The following is an 11481-nucleotide window of genomic DNA, read 5'->3' as shown; positions in this document are numbered from 1 at the left end:
TTTTTTTTTTTTTTTTTTTTTACAACAATGGCGATGAGGAAGCTTTTATCGAAGAAGCTCTTCAACATGACGAATGTCGCGTCGCAGAGTCTTACGAATTGTCGTATCTCGTCTTCCTCGTTAGCCGTACGAACCAGAGTTCCGAATGATTCAGGCGATACGGCGAGGATCGCACCGGAGCCTGGGGATATGGGGATTTCGCGGCGGTTTTTGCATAACACTGCTATGATTAGGCCGGAGATTATGCAGATGCCTGTTGGTGAGAGTTTGATTGAGAAGATCCGTGAGATTGATGGGAGTAAGGATCGGATTCGATTAGACGGACTTGCTCCTCCGGTTAAGGAAGAGACGGAGACGGAGACGAGTCTTACGGTTGGGGATATGAAGAAGCTGCTTAGAGCGGCGCAGATCGAGATTGTGAAATCGAAGCTTAGAGAGACGGGGAGAAGCTGGATGCCGTATTCGGAGTTTGTTAGCGTTTGTGGTGAAGGTTCTTCAGATCCAGATCTAGGATCTAGAATCGCCAAGATGCTTGATGATTCAGCAAACGTCATCGTTTTGGGAGATTCCGTTTGTCTTAGACCTGATCAGGTACTTTTCTTCTTTTCCTTCTTCTACACCATTTTGAGTTTTAGCAATCTGAAATCATCTTTGATTTTGTGAAAATCTCTGAGTATGCAGCTGATTGATTGATTGATTTGGGAGAGATAAGATAGAGATTTTAAAATCTCGAATCAGGTTCCCGAAAAGTTTTTTTTTTATTTGGAAGATATCGAAAACTGATACCATTTTTATTTCGGTTGGATCTCTTTCTTTTGCTTCCAATTTCAACAGGAGAATCAAAAACCTCTGTGTTATTTACCAGAGAGTTCCGTAGGAGGTTCCCAAGTTTGAGGGATGGTGATTAAGACGAACAATTTCTACAGAGACCTCAACCTTTTAAAAAATTTCCTAAATCCAAAAAAAAAAAAAAAAGAAAAAAAAACCATTGGTTAGATTAGGGTTCAATTGAGTCAAGACCCTTTTGGTGATTTCATACCAAAATACAAAATCATCAAAAGAGAGAGAGAGAGAGAGAGAGAGAGTTGAGAGACGCTTTAGATTGTTCTACTAACATGGTCTTGGTGGGTTATTAGGATTAATCCAAATGGAAAAAATTGATAGAGATGATGATCTGATTCATGGGGGTTGGGTTTATGTGGATAGATTAGTAAATGGTGAAAAGAAACAGGGATATGGGGATGGATTGATTGACTTTATAGCTAGTCATATTGATTCATAAAGGTGTGTTTGTTGTGTGTGTTTTTGAGTGCTAATTGTGTGTCTCAAAAAGAAGGTGGTGGAGGTCGTGTTTTACCCAAACATTTTCTGTTTTTGTCTTTTGCTCTTGTGTCTGATCAGGTTACAAAATCCATTGAAGGACTGCTTCCTTTGCCAAAGATCCATAACCCAAACGACCCACGGAGAATCGAGTTGAAAGAGCTCGAAGCAGAGNAGAGAGAGAGTTGAGAGACGCTTTAGATTGTTCTACTAACATGGTCTTGGTGGGTTATTAGGATAATCCAAATGGAAAAAAAAAATTGATAGAGATGATGATCTGATCCATGGGGGTTTAGGGTTTATGTGGAGAGATTAGTCAATGGTGAAAAGATCTTAGTCAGTCATTGATTCATAAAGATGTGTTATGTTGTGTGTTTTTGAGTGCTAATTGTGTGTGTCTCAAAAAGAAGGTGGTGGAGGTCGTGTTTTACCCAAACATTTTCTGTTTTTGTCTTTTGCTCTTTGTGTCTGATCAGGTTACAAAATCCATTGAAGGACTGCTTCCTTTGCCAAAGATCCATAACCCAAACGACCCACGGAGAATCGAGTTTAAAGAGCTCGAAGCAGAAAAGGCAGTGATTGATGTGAAAGCGCATTCTTTGGTGCGGAAAGAGCTCTGGGCTGGTCTTGGTTACTTGATCCTACAGACCGCAGGGTTCATGAGGCTAACTTTTTGGGAACTCTCGTGGGACGTGATGGAGCCGATCTGTTTCTATGTCACGTCCATGTACTTTATGGCTGGTTACGCGTTTTTCCTCAGGACTTCGAAAGAGCCTTCTTTTGAAGGGTTTTACCAAAGCAGGTTCGAGGCGAAACAGAGAAAGTTGATGAACGAGTATGAGTTTGATCTGGAGAGGTATGATGAACTGAAGAAACTGTTTTGCTCTAAGACTTCAGCTCATGTTTCCAACATTCTTGGAGCTATCAAGAGTTGAAAATTTTGATTAGGGGGGAAAAAATGCTTAGATTCAATGTTGTTGTCACAAAAATGTTTTTCCTAACTAGAGAATTCTACCCCCCAAAAAAAAAGAAAGAAAAAGAAAAAAGAGAGAATAGTTAGTATTCTCATAATTTCAGCTTTTAAAAAAAAAAATATACAAAGAATTGGTTTTTATCATCGCGGCTTATGTAACATCAGGGAGAGATATGTTTTTGTTTTCAATTTTTGTTTTGTTTTGTTTTGTATGACAGATCTTAAATTTAACATCGTGTAAATAACTGTTTGAAAATGTGAATATATTATAGAAATTTTTATTTGCAAAAAACTTATTCCCAAAAACAAAAGCAAAACTTGCGTCTGTGATATAATTGTTTGTAATAATGTTGTTGTCATGTTATACATCGAATAAAATCCGGCGTGATTCTCTGCGGTAATGGGAATACGAAAAACATGTACTAAAATTCTTATCTAAAAAAAAGAAATCATCGTCTAAATTTAATAAGAGTTATGTATAAAAATTAAAGCATTGACTTTTTGTTTTCCATTCTTATGAATCCAAAGAATTAATGTTGGATGTAATATTTGGTTTCAATTTTGTTAACAAAATTCAACAAAACTTAAATGGTCTGTATAGGGGCTTTCAAAACTATCATATATCATCAAATCTTCACAAAAACTTTACGGGGTATTGAATTAGAATTTTAAAAGATTTTGTAGGATTTAGAAAATTTTGGATTTTGATAGATTTCAATGAGATTCGAAAAAGTAGTTTGTCATTTGGTGATCTTTGTTGGTAGATTTTAAGAGAATTTTTTTTGTTCAAGTTCACCGATGTTGGCAACTTTCATTTTGATGACAAGGTTTGAGCAAAGATATTGAATACATCTACTGAAACCAAGACAATGATAACAAACTATTATTGATCATGATTATACCAATGGATTTTATAAGATTTTTATAAATCTATGATTGAATAAGAAGATATTCTAATTTATTTTGACTGATTTTAAGGAAATTCCAAATTCAATAACACTAGATTAGAATAGTATTTAAAAATGATAAATTGAATAACATAAGATTTTAATAAAAAAAAAACCAAAAACTTTTAAAGTTCTAGTTCAATACAAAATTCTAACCTTATTTAAAATAAGATGTTGATTTTATTGGTTTTACAACCTTAACCAAGATCTTTCTTATCCTAAAAAATATCACGACTCAAACTTTATTTAGATGGAGAAATAATATAGATAATAAAGTTATGTTTAACTTATATAATCACATAAAGTTAATATAATGTCTAAAATCTATAGGTTTTGGTGTGAATATATAAGATGCACGAACGTTATACGGTATATGATTTTGGTGTAGATGATTCTGGTAGTCAAATCTATAATTTTTTTTAATTAGGGAGAATGACATATTTAAACCATAATAATATGCTCAATGTATTTTCGTCTTGAACAATGGTATAGTGAATTTTTCTTTCTAAACGCTTTGATAACTCACAAACTTACCGTAATTCTAAAATTGGTGCGTAAATCAGAGTTGTCGATAGCGAATGATGATTCAGCCAATATGTATGAAAATGTGGCATTGCATACAAGCAAAATAACAATTTTTTAGTTCAATTTAGCAAAAAAGAATTGAACTAAATTGTATGTTTAAAAGACACTGAAATAGGAAATAATACACTGAAATAGGAAAAACACTAAAATACACTACAATGTACATATTTATGTTTTTTTTTTTTTGTCGGCTATCCATTTTCATTGATTAACCCAAGAAGGGTAGATTACAAGAGAGATACAATGTGAATTTTCGGAGTCAAATAACCAAAATATAAAGCCCAAACGTAAACCCATACAAATGATACAGCAAAAAGAAGCTAGGTCTAGAGTGGGACATGTGGTAGACACGTGTTAAAGCACAAAGGTGTGGTGGAACATGACCGACTCAACAGTCAACACCGTCTTTCCACCGAAGCTGAAAATCCGATGACCTGAAAAAATTCCGGTGAGAAAATCACTCCTCTCCACCACAAAGTTCCAGTAGATTTCAGCTTTACTCCGAAGTTCACCAAATCCTTTTTGCAGTTTTCTTCTGAGTATGGAGAAACAGAGGCTTTAAAATCTTCAGATCCATTAACTCCGGAAGACGCGAGAAGATAAGATTGTCAAATTAGTCGCAAAACTTCGCTCTCCTAATTTGTTCTTCACCAGCCACGAATTCCACTCATCAGGATTCACAAACCCAAGGAGAAACCATCATCCAAAGCCAATAGTATGGTCACCAATATATGGTATGAGGATTTACTCTCTTCAAGAATGAGATCGAGCAATCAGAAGATCCAAAAACTCTGAATCCACTCCTCAGCTTTTGCTTGTTTTATCGATAAGAGAGGTTTAACGGAATCTGCAAAAGGAGAAGAAAAAAGATAGCCACAAAAGCTAAGTACATCTCGCACTTAGGCGAGAAAGGCAAAACCGGACTTAGCCGGAGACAAAAAACCGACGAGAACAATCGCCGAAAAGTATAAAACAGAGCTTTCTCTCTCTAAAAGATTGAGAAGAGAGAGAAAAGCGTTTTCTATATCACATATTTATGTTTAACTACATAAGGACCTGCTCAATCTCCGGATTTAAAATTTTATAAATTAAATTAAATTTAATAAAAATGTATTAAAATTTATTGTACATTGTTTATAATTTTTTTTTATTATAATACACTAATTTATATTTATTTATAAATATTTTATATATATTACTAATAAAATTGTATATTTTACATCTAGATATACTATATGTTATAAATATTTTATTTACCACCACCTAAAAAATGTCTATATGAACAAATTAAACCAACTATTATAAGTCTTTTTACTTTCACTTTTGCATAGTTTCTTTAATCACTAAAATTGTTGACTCAAAAAATATTTCGAATAAAAAATAAATTACATCACAATAATGTATGACCAACCATGCAGAGAACCTCGGTTCTGTCCTTTTCCTTTATAGAGAGAATCTTGCGTCCAACCTCCTCCACCATGAAGAGAATCTTGACTCCGCCTTCATTCCTTGGGGAGATAGTCTTGCATACAACCTCTCCCACATTCCTCTCTTAGGGGAGATAACCTTACTTCCAACCTCATCCATCATAGAGAAAACCTCGGTTCTGCCCTCCTCCTATGTGGAGAGAACATGTTCACGTCTTTTAGCTATCTCAAAGTGGCTTGCTCCAGCAACTAATGAAACTAAAGACCATTTTCCAACGTCACAAAATATTTTGATAGTAACTACTGTTAAATTTCCCAATATATTCGGGGAAGTTTCTTTGACCCACCATGATGTAACCTCTGTCTTCGAGCTCCTATGGATCTATCAACAACGATTTATGTTTTTACAATCTATCTATGTTTGTTGTAAGCTTGTGTTTGATTAGCCTATTTTATCCAACTATTAGGTTGATTGATGATCTTTTCCTTTTTATCTCTTTTTCGAATTGAACGAACGGTAACAATTATGTTTGCACAAAAAAGGTCTATGACCAACCAATAAGGTTGAGAAATTAGAAGAATATTAATTTGACATAATTAAAGAAATAATAGAAAATTAGAAGCGGTAATATATGAATCTCAAATAATTCAGAGATGAAAATATAAATAAAATAAAATAATCTACAACTACTACAATAAATTTTAAAATACAGTATTAGAAAGAAAAAAAAAATGCATAAATTAATTTCCATTTTTTTTGGTTAACATATTAATCTTATATCTTCCAAACTGAAAAAGGAGAATGTAGGAGTATATTTGGTTTCAAAAAGTAAGGAAAATTTGTCTTCCCATTGAAAAAGTTTCACCGATAGAACAAAGTTGAAAGCAATATTTTTGAATCAACCTCCTCCACCTTCCTCACAAGGGGTGATTACCTTGCGTCCAACTTCCTCCACATTTCTCCCTTAGAGAGATAACCTTGCATCCAACCTCCTCCACCATAGAGAGAACCTCAGCTCCGCCCTCCTCATGTGTGGAGAGAATATGTTCACGTCTTTTAGCTATCTCAAAATGGTTGTTCCAACAACCAATAAAACTAAAGACTTTTTTATAACGTCACAAAATCTTTTGATAGTAACTAATGTTAAATTTTCTAATGTATTTGTGGCAGTATTTTTGATACCATGATATAGCCTTTGTTTCTGGAACGCCCCGACTGCCACCTTGCTTACTGAACCCATGTCCATAGGCCCACCTTCCTTAGTGGGCTTCACGTCTACTCTTGGCCCATCCATATCCGACGGCTGGTCTGTTAAGTCCGGGAAGCTTTAAATACTTGTTTACCGATCCTACAAATTCCATATGATCTTTCCATGTGTTTTGTCCTCTCACAGTTCCGACAATCACTTCTCGAAAGGTTATCTATCCTGAAATATTATTTATAAAATTGAACATTTTCCTTAATAGAACAAAATTATTAAAAATATTTTACTAATAGAACAAAATTGAAAACAATATTTTTGAATAAATTATTTATAAAATTTAGAATTTAGAATTAACTGTATATTTTTCTTAATCCCATTTTTATTTTTTCGTAGAATGAATAATTTCAAATTAAAAATAAATGTTATAATTTCGAAGTTTATGAAATATATATATATATATATATATATATAAAATCTCCTTGTAATTATCTTTAAAAACTTTGTATTTTTTATAAATTTTGTAATTTTTGATAATTATCTTCTTACATTATTAATATTTTTGAAAACAAAATATTTTATTTTTGTTGTAATTAAATTTATTCTATTAAATATTATTTTTTATATATGCCAAAATATGAGTTTGATAACTTGATACATGTCAAAATCTTGTTAATGACTAACTTTCAAAACCCAACTTTTAAAATTGGTCATCAAATAGGAAAAAGACACGAAATTAGCCTTAAAATGTATCGAATCAGGCCAAAATCAGTTTTAAAATCAAAAAATCAGTTTTAAAATCAAAATAATTGGGCCATAATTAATCAAAATATCCGACCAAAAAAAAAAAAGAGAGAAAAATTTAATAGTGAGAAAATAGCTCTTCCCAGTTCCCATCCCAACAACAGTAGGACTCTGTTTTTTTTGTTTTGTTCCCACGATGTCTGGTTTCTTCTGTAGTTTCGTGCAAATCTCTACTTTTTAGGGATCTTGTCCTTCCTTCTTTCATTTTGTTCTGATCTAATTTGATCCTTTTCGACGAGAAAAGGGTAAGTTTTTCTACTTCAATTTGATTCTAGTTTCGATCCATGGATCTGATTATGATTCGATTTTGTCTTCGTCTGTTCAAATTCGACTCTATCGTCTTGGGGGGGAAAAATTAGGGTTTTTGGTTAATTGGTATATTGGGGTTTGTGTCCGGATTGGATTTAATTTTCTTATTAAAGTTGGTAATTTTGTTTGACTCTGAGCTCTGAATGATCCTAATTTAAGGGTTTTTGATTTAAAGTTCATATTTTTTTTTGATTTAGGGCACTGAGATGGTGGATGGAGAATCCACTAGCACGTCTTCTTACTCTGATAATAACAATGGCGCAAATGATCAAGGAGGTGACTTTGAGTGTAACATTTGTTTCGAGATAGCTCAAGACCCGATCGTCACTCTCTGTGGCCATCTCTTTTGCTGGCCTTGCTTATACCGATGGCTTCACCACCATTCCCATTCTCAAGAATGTCCTGTTTGTAAAGCTGTGGTTCAAGACGATAAGCTTGTTCCTCTTTACGGTAGAGGCAAGAACCAAACTGACCCGAGATCAAAACGTTATCCGGGTATGCGGATTCCTAACCGACCAGCGGGTCAAAGACCCGAGACTGCAGCTCCTCCTCCTCCTCAGCCTGATGCTGCGAGTAATTTTTTCAATTACGGTATTGATTTGATGGGTGGGTTTATGCCAACGGCGACTACTAGAATTGGGAACTTCAGTATGGGGTTTGGTGGTTTGTTGCCTTCTTTGTTTAACTTTCAGTTCCATGGGTTTCCCGATGCAACGTTTTATGGTTCAGCACCGGGTTACGGTGGGTACCATAACGGTTTCCGTGGAGTTCCTACTCATGGACAAGAGCATCATCCTATGGCTCGTGGAGGAAACCAAAGCGATGCAACGCTGAAGAATCTCTTACTTGTTGTTGGAGTTTGCGTGCTGGTATTTCTTTGCTGGTGAGAACAAATTCACAATTTGGTTTATATTCCAGGTATGAATCAAAGTCACTTACTTGTTTTCAAGTTGTGTATGTAAATATCATAATAGCTGAGTGTCTGTGTTTGCCATTTTCGACGTTGTTATTGTTTTTTTTTGTTTTGAAGATGAAACTTGAGTCGAGTTGAGTCTATAAGGTTTTCACACAACTCCTTTGTTTTTTTTGTTTTTATTTTTTTGCTTTTGTGTTATGTCTAAGTATCTTGTGAAAACTACTTGTGGAATAAATGTTGCAGATCTTATAACAATTGGTTATAATATTTGATTGATGGATCATTAGCTTCCCATATAGTTTCTGCTTTATTACTGATTGAGAAACGAAGAACAGACACTGAAAATCCAGAATCAAAGGCTTAATCTTTGATTCAGAAGGCTTGGAAGAGCTTGGTTTAGGAATGATTCTGTTGGTAGTGTCGGTTTAATCGTTTGTTATAACAACTCTGCTTTATTAGGGAAAAGCTGTGTGTGTTGCTTTGATCTCGTGAGTATTCATGTGCGAGACTAAGCTTATTCAAGTGATTTGATTTCAAGTAGTGGATTGCTAAGACTGAGCCTGGCTGAGATTAGAGAATCACTTACTTGTTCATCGTGTTGTTCCTCTTATCTATCAACCTCACTCTGTGTTTATTCAATATTTTTGATAGGTGTTCGTTACTTGCTAGATAGTTGTAGATCGATGCTAACATTGGAACAGCAACGTTAGGATGATTTCTAGAGCATCACTCATACCCTTCACGCCTAAACCAAGTCTCAACTACTGCACCACTTTATAAAAACTTTTCAATAACATATGCATCTTCAGTTACTACTACCATTCTTGAATAACTCCTATAATATTGAGTGTGACTCAACAATGTCCATTGAATACTACGAGTCCTCCTTGGTTGGTGGTATCAAAATGTTGGGTCGTACAGAGAAATCAAGAAAGGACCAACCTTTTCCCCACTAGACGCTGATATGAATACAACGGGAGACAACCCATTTTGCGTCGGTGCTTTGTATGGTGGCTGCAATTTGGACGACTTTATTTCTGTGTCATTAAGATTATTAGCAACGAGACAGAATCGATTAGTTACTGTCGGAAATTAAAAACCAGACGAGATGAAAAAAAAGGCAAAACCCTGTTGTGTCATCTTCTCACGTCGTCTTTGGCGGCTTCAAAGCCTTTTTTTGTAATTCTGAAAAAACAAAACAAAAAATTCAATGGGTTGAATATAAAATCATATAACAAGTTATCCGCTCCAATAATTCATATCAATAGAGAGACCAATTCTCACTTTTGTTCATTTGACGTTTCCTGAAACAGTTGACTTTTTTCTTTTTCCCTATAAACCCAATCATAACACGTTGCAACATAACAACGATGATGTCGTTTCCATTTCATCTCCTCATCTTATTATGTCTCTTCACTTTCGCAACAGCACAACAGCCGTACGTCGGGGTATCAACCACCGACTGCTCTGTTTCCGACAACTCAACCTCTGTTTTCGGCTACTCTTGTAACGGCCTCAACAGAACTTGCCAATCTTACGTCATTTTCCGATCGACTCCTCCTTTCTCCACCGTCTCCTCCATCTCTTCGCTTTTCTCCGTCAACTCATCTGTCCTCTCCTCCCTCAATGCCGCCTCAACTTCAACTTCATTCCCTTCCGGTCAACAAGTCATCATCCCTTTAACTTGTTCTTGTTCCAAAGACAATTCACAATCCAATCTCAGCTACACAATCAAGCAAGACGATTCGTATTTCGCCATTGCTAACAACACTCTTCAGGGGCTTTCGACTTGTCAAGCTTTGGAGAAACAGAACAATGTTTCCTCTCAATCTTTGCTTCCCGGTATGAAGATCGTTGTTCCTATCCGTTGCGCTTGTCCTACGGCTAAACAGGTCAACGAAGATGGTGTGAAGTATCTGATGAGCTATACTGTGGTATTCGGAGACACGGTGGATATCATCAGCAATAGATTTGGAGTTGAGACGAGCAAAACTTTAGAAGCTAATCAAATGTCTTTTGACAACTCTGAAGTTTTCCCTTTCACCACAATTCTGATTCCTTTACAGAATCCTCCTTCAGTTTCCAACTCTTCTTCTCTCACTCCTCCTCCTCCTCCTCCTCCGACTCCATCGGTTTCTCCTCCATTGTCGCCGGACGGTGGGAAATCGAAGAAAACATGGATCTATGTTCTTGCCGGAGTTTTAGGAGGAGCATTGGTTTTGGTTGTGACTGGTGCAGTCATCTTCTGTCTGGTTAAAAAGAAACCGAAAACGCAAGAGGAAACGAGAAATCTCGATAGCTTCACGGGCAAGAAACCGCCTAGGTCTTATCAAGAATTCGATCCGTTAGATGGTCTATCAGGGATGGTGGTAGAGTCCTTGAAAGTTTACAAATTTCACGAACTACAGTCAGCAACGAGTGACTTCACATCGTCTAGCTCGATCGGAGGATCAGGATACATCGGAAAAATCAACGGCGATGGTGCCATGATCAAGAAAATAGAAGGAAACGCATCTGAGGAGATCAACTTGTTATCGAAACTAAACCATCTTAACATCATCCGTCTCTCTGGATTCTGTTTCCATGAAGGAGAGTGGTACTTAGTCTACGAACACGCTTCAAACGGATGCTTAAGCGATTGGATCCACACGACGAAATCGTTACTAAGCTTGACTCAGAAACTACAAATCGGTTTAGATATAGCAACGGGGCTTAGCTATCTACACAACTTTGCTGATCCTCCGTATGTTCACAGGGACTTGAGCAGCAACAATGTGTTCCTCGACATCGAGTTTCGCGCAAAGATTGGTAATTTAGGTTCCGCAAGATCAACGACCGAAGATTTCGTGTTGACGAAACACGTGGAGGGAACAAGAGGGTACTTAGCTCCTGAGTATTTGGAACATGGGTTAGTTTCAACTAAGCTTGATGTGTATGCTTTTGGAGTTGTGTTGTTGGAGATTGTTACTGGTAAAGAAGCTTCTGAACTGAAGAAAGA

At 35.9% G+C, this 11481-nt stretch overlaps 3 protein-coding genes across 4 annotated transcripts; all 3 read left to right on the top strand.

Annotated features, from left to right (window-relative positions):
• Positions 7 to 2568, top strand: LOC104702899 (calcium uniporter protein 2, mitochondrial). Of its 2 annotated transcripts, XM_019228185.1 has the most exons (3): positions 7 to 591; positions 1402 to 1494; positions 1890 to 2568. In XM_019228185.1, exons 1-3 carry the CDS (start codon positions 28 to 30, stop codon positions 2253 to 2255), a joined length of 1023 nt encoding a protein of 340 aa, XP_019083730.1. In that variant the 5' UTR covers positions 7 to 27; the 3' UTR covers positions 2256 to 2568. The 2 variants fall into 2 exon arrangements, with proteins under 2 accessions (XP_019083730.1, XP_010417123.1); XM_010418821.2 differs by lacking the exon at positions 1402 to 1494 and having other exon boundaries at positions 1797 to 2568.
• On the top strand, positions 7299 to 8766 carry LOC104702898 (E3 ubiquitin-protein ligase RNF185-like). The gene is made up of 2 exons (XM_010418820.1): positions 7299 to 7503; positions 7765 to 8766. Exon 2 carries the CDS (start codon positions 7774 to 7776, stop codon positions 8452 to 8454), a length of 681 nt encoding a protein of 226 aa, XP_010417122.1. The 5' UTR covers positions 7299 to 7503; positions 7765 to 7773; the 3' UTR covers positions 8455 to 8766.
• Positions 9740 to 11479, top strand: LOC109125010 (lysM domain receptor-like kinase 4; the record flags this gene model as incomplete). The annotated part of the gene is made up of 1 exon (XM_019227161.1): positions 9740 to 11479. A coding segment is annotated over exon 1 (1626 nt), but the record flags the coding sequence as incomplete, so codon positions are not given.

This window comes from Camelina sativa, chromosome 7 (genome assembly GCF_000633955.1).
Source record: "Camelina sativa cultivar DH55 chromosome 7, Cs, whole genome shotgun sequence".
Lineage (NCBI taxonomy): Eukaryota > Viridiplantae > Streptophyta > Magnoliopsida > Brassicales > Brassicaceae > Camelina > Camelina sativa.
This window is presented reverse-complemented; position numbering and strand designations above follow the sequence as displayed.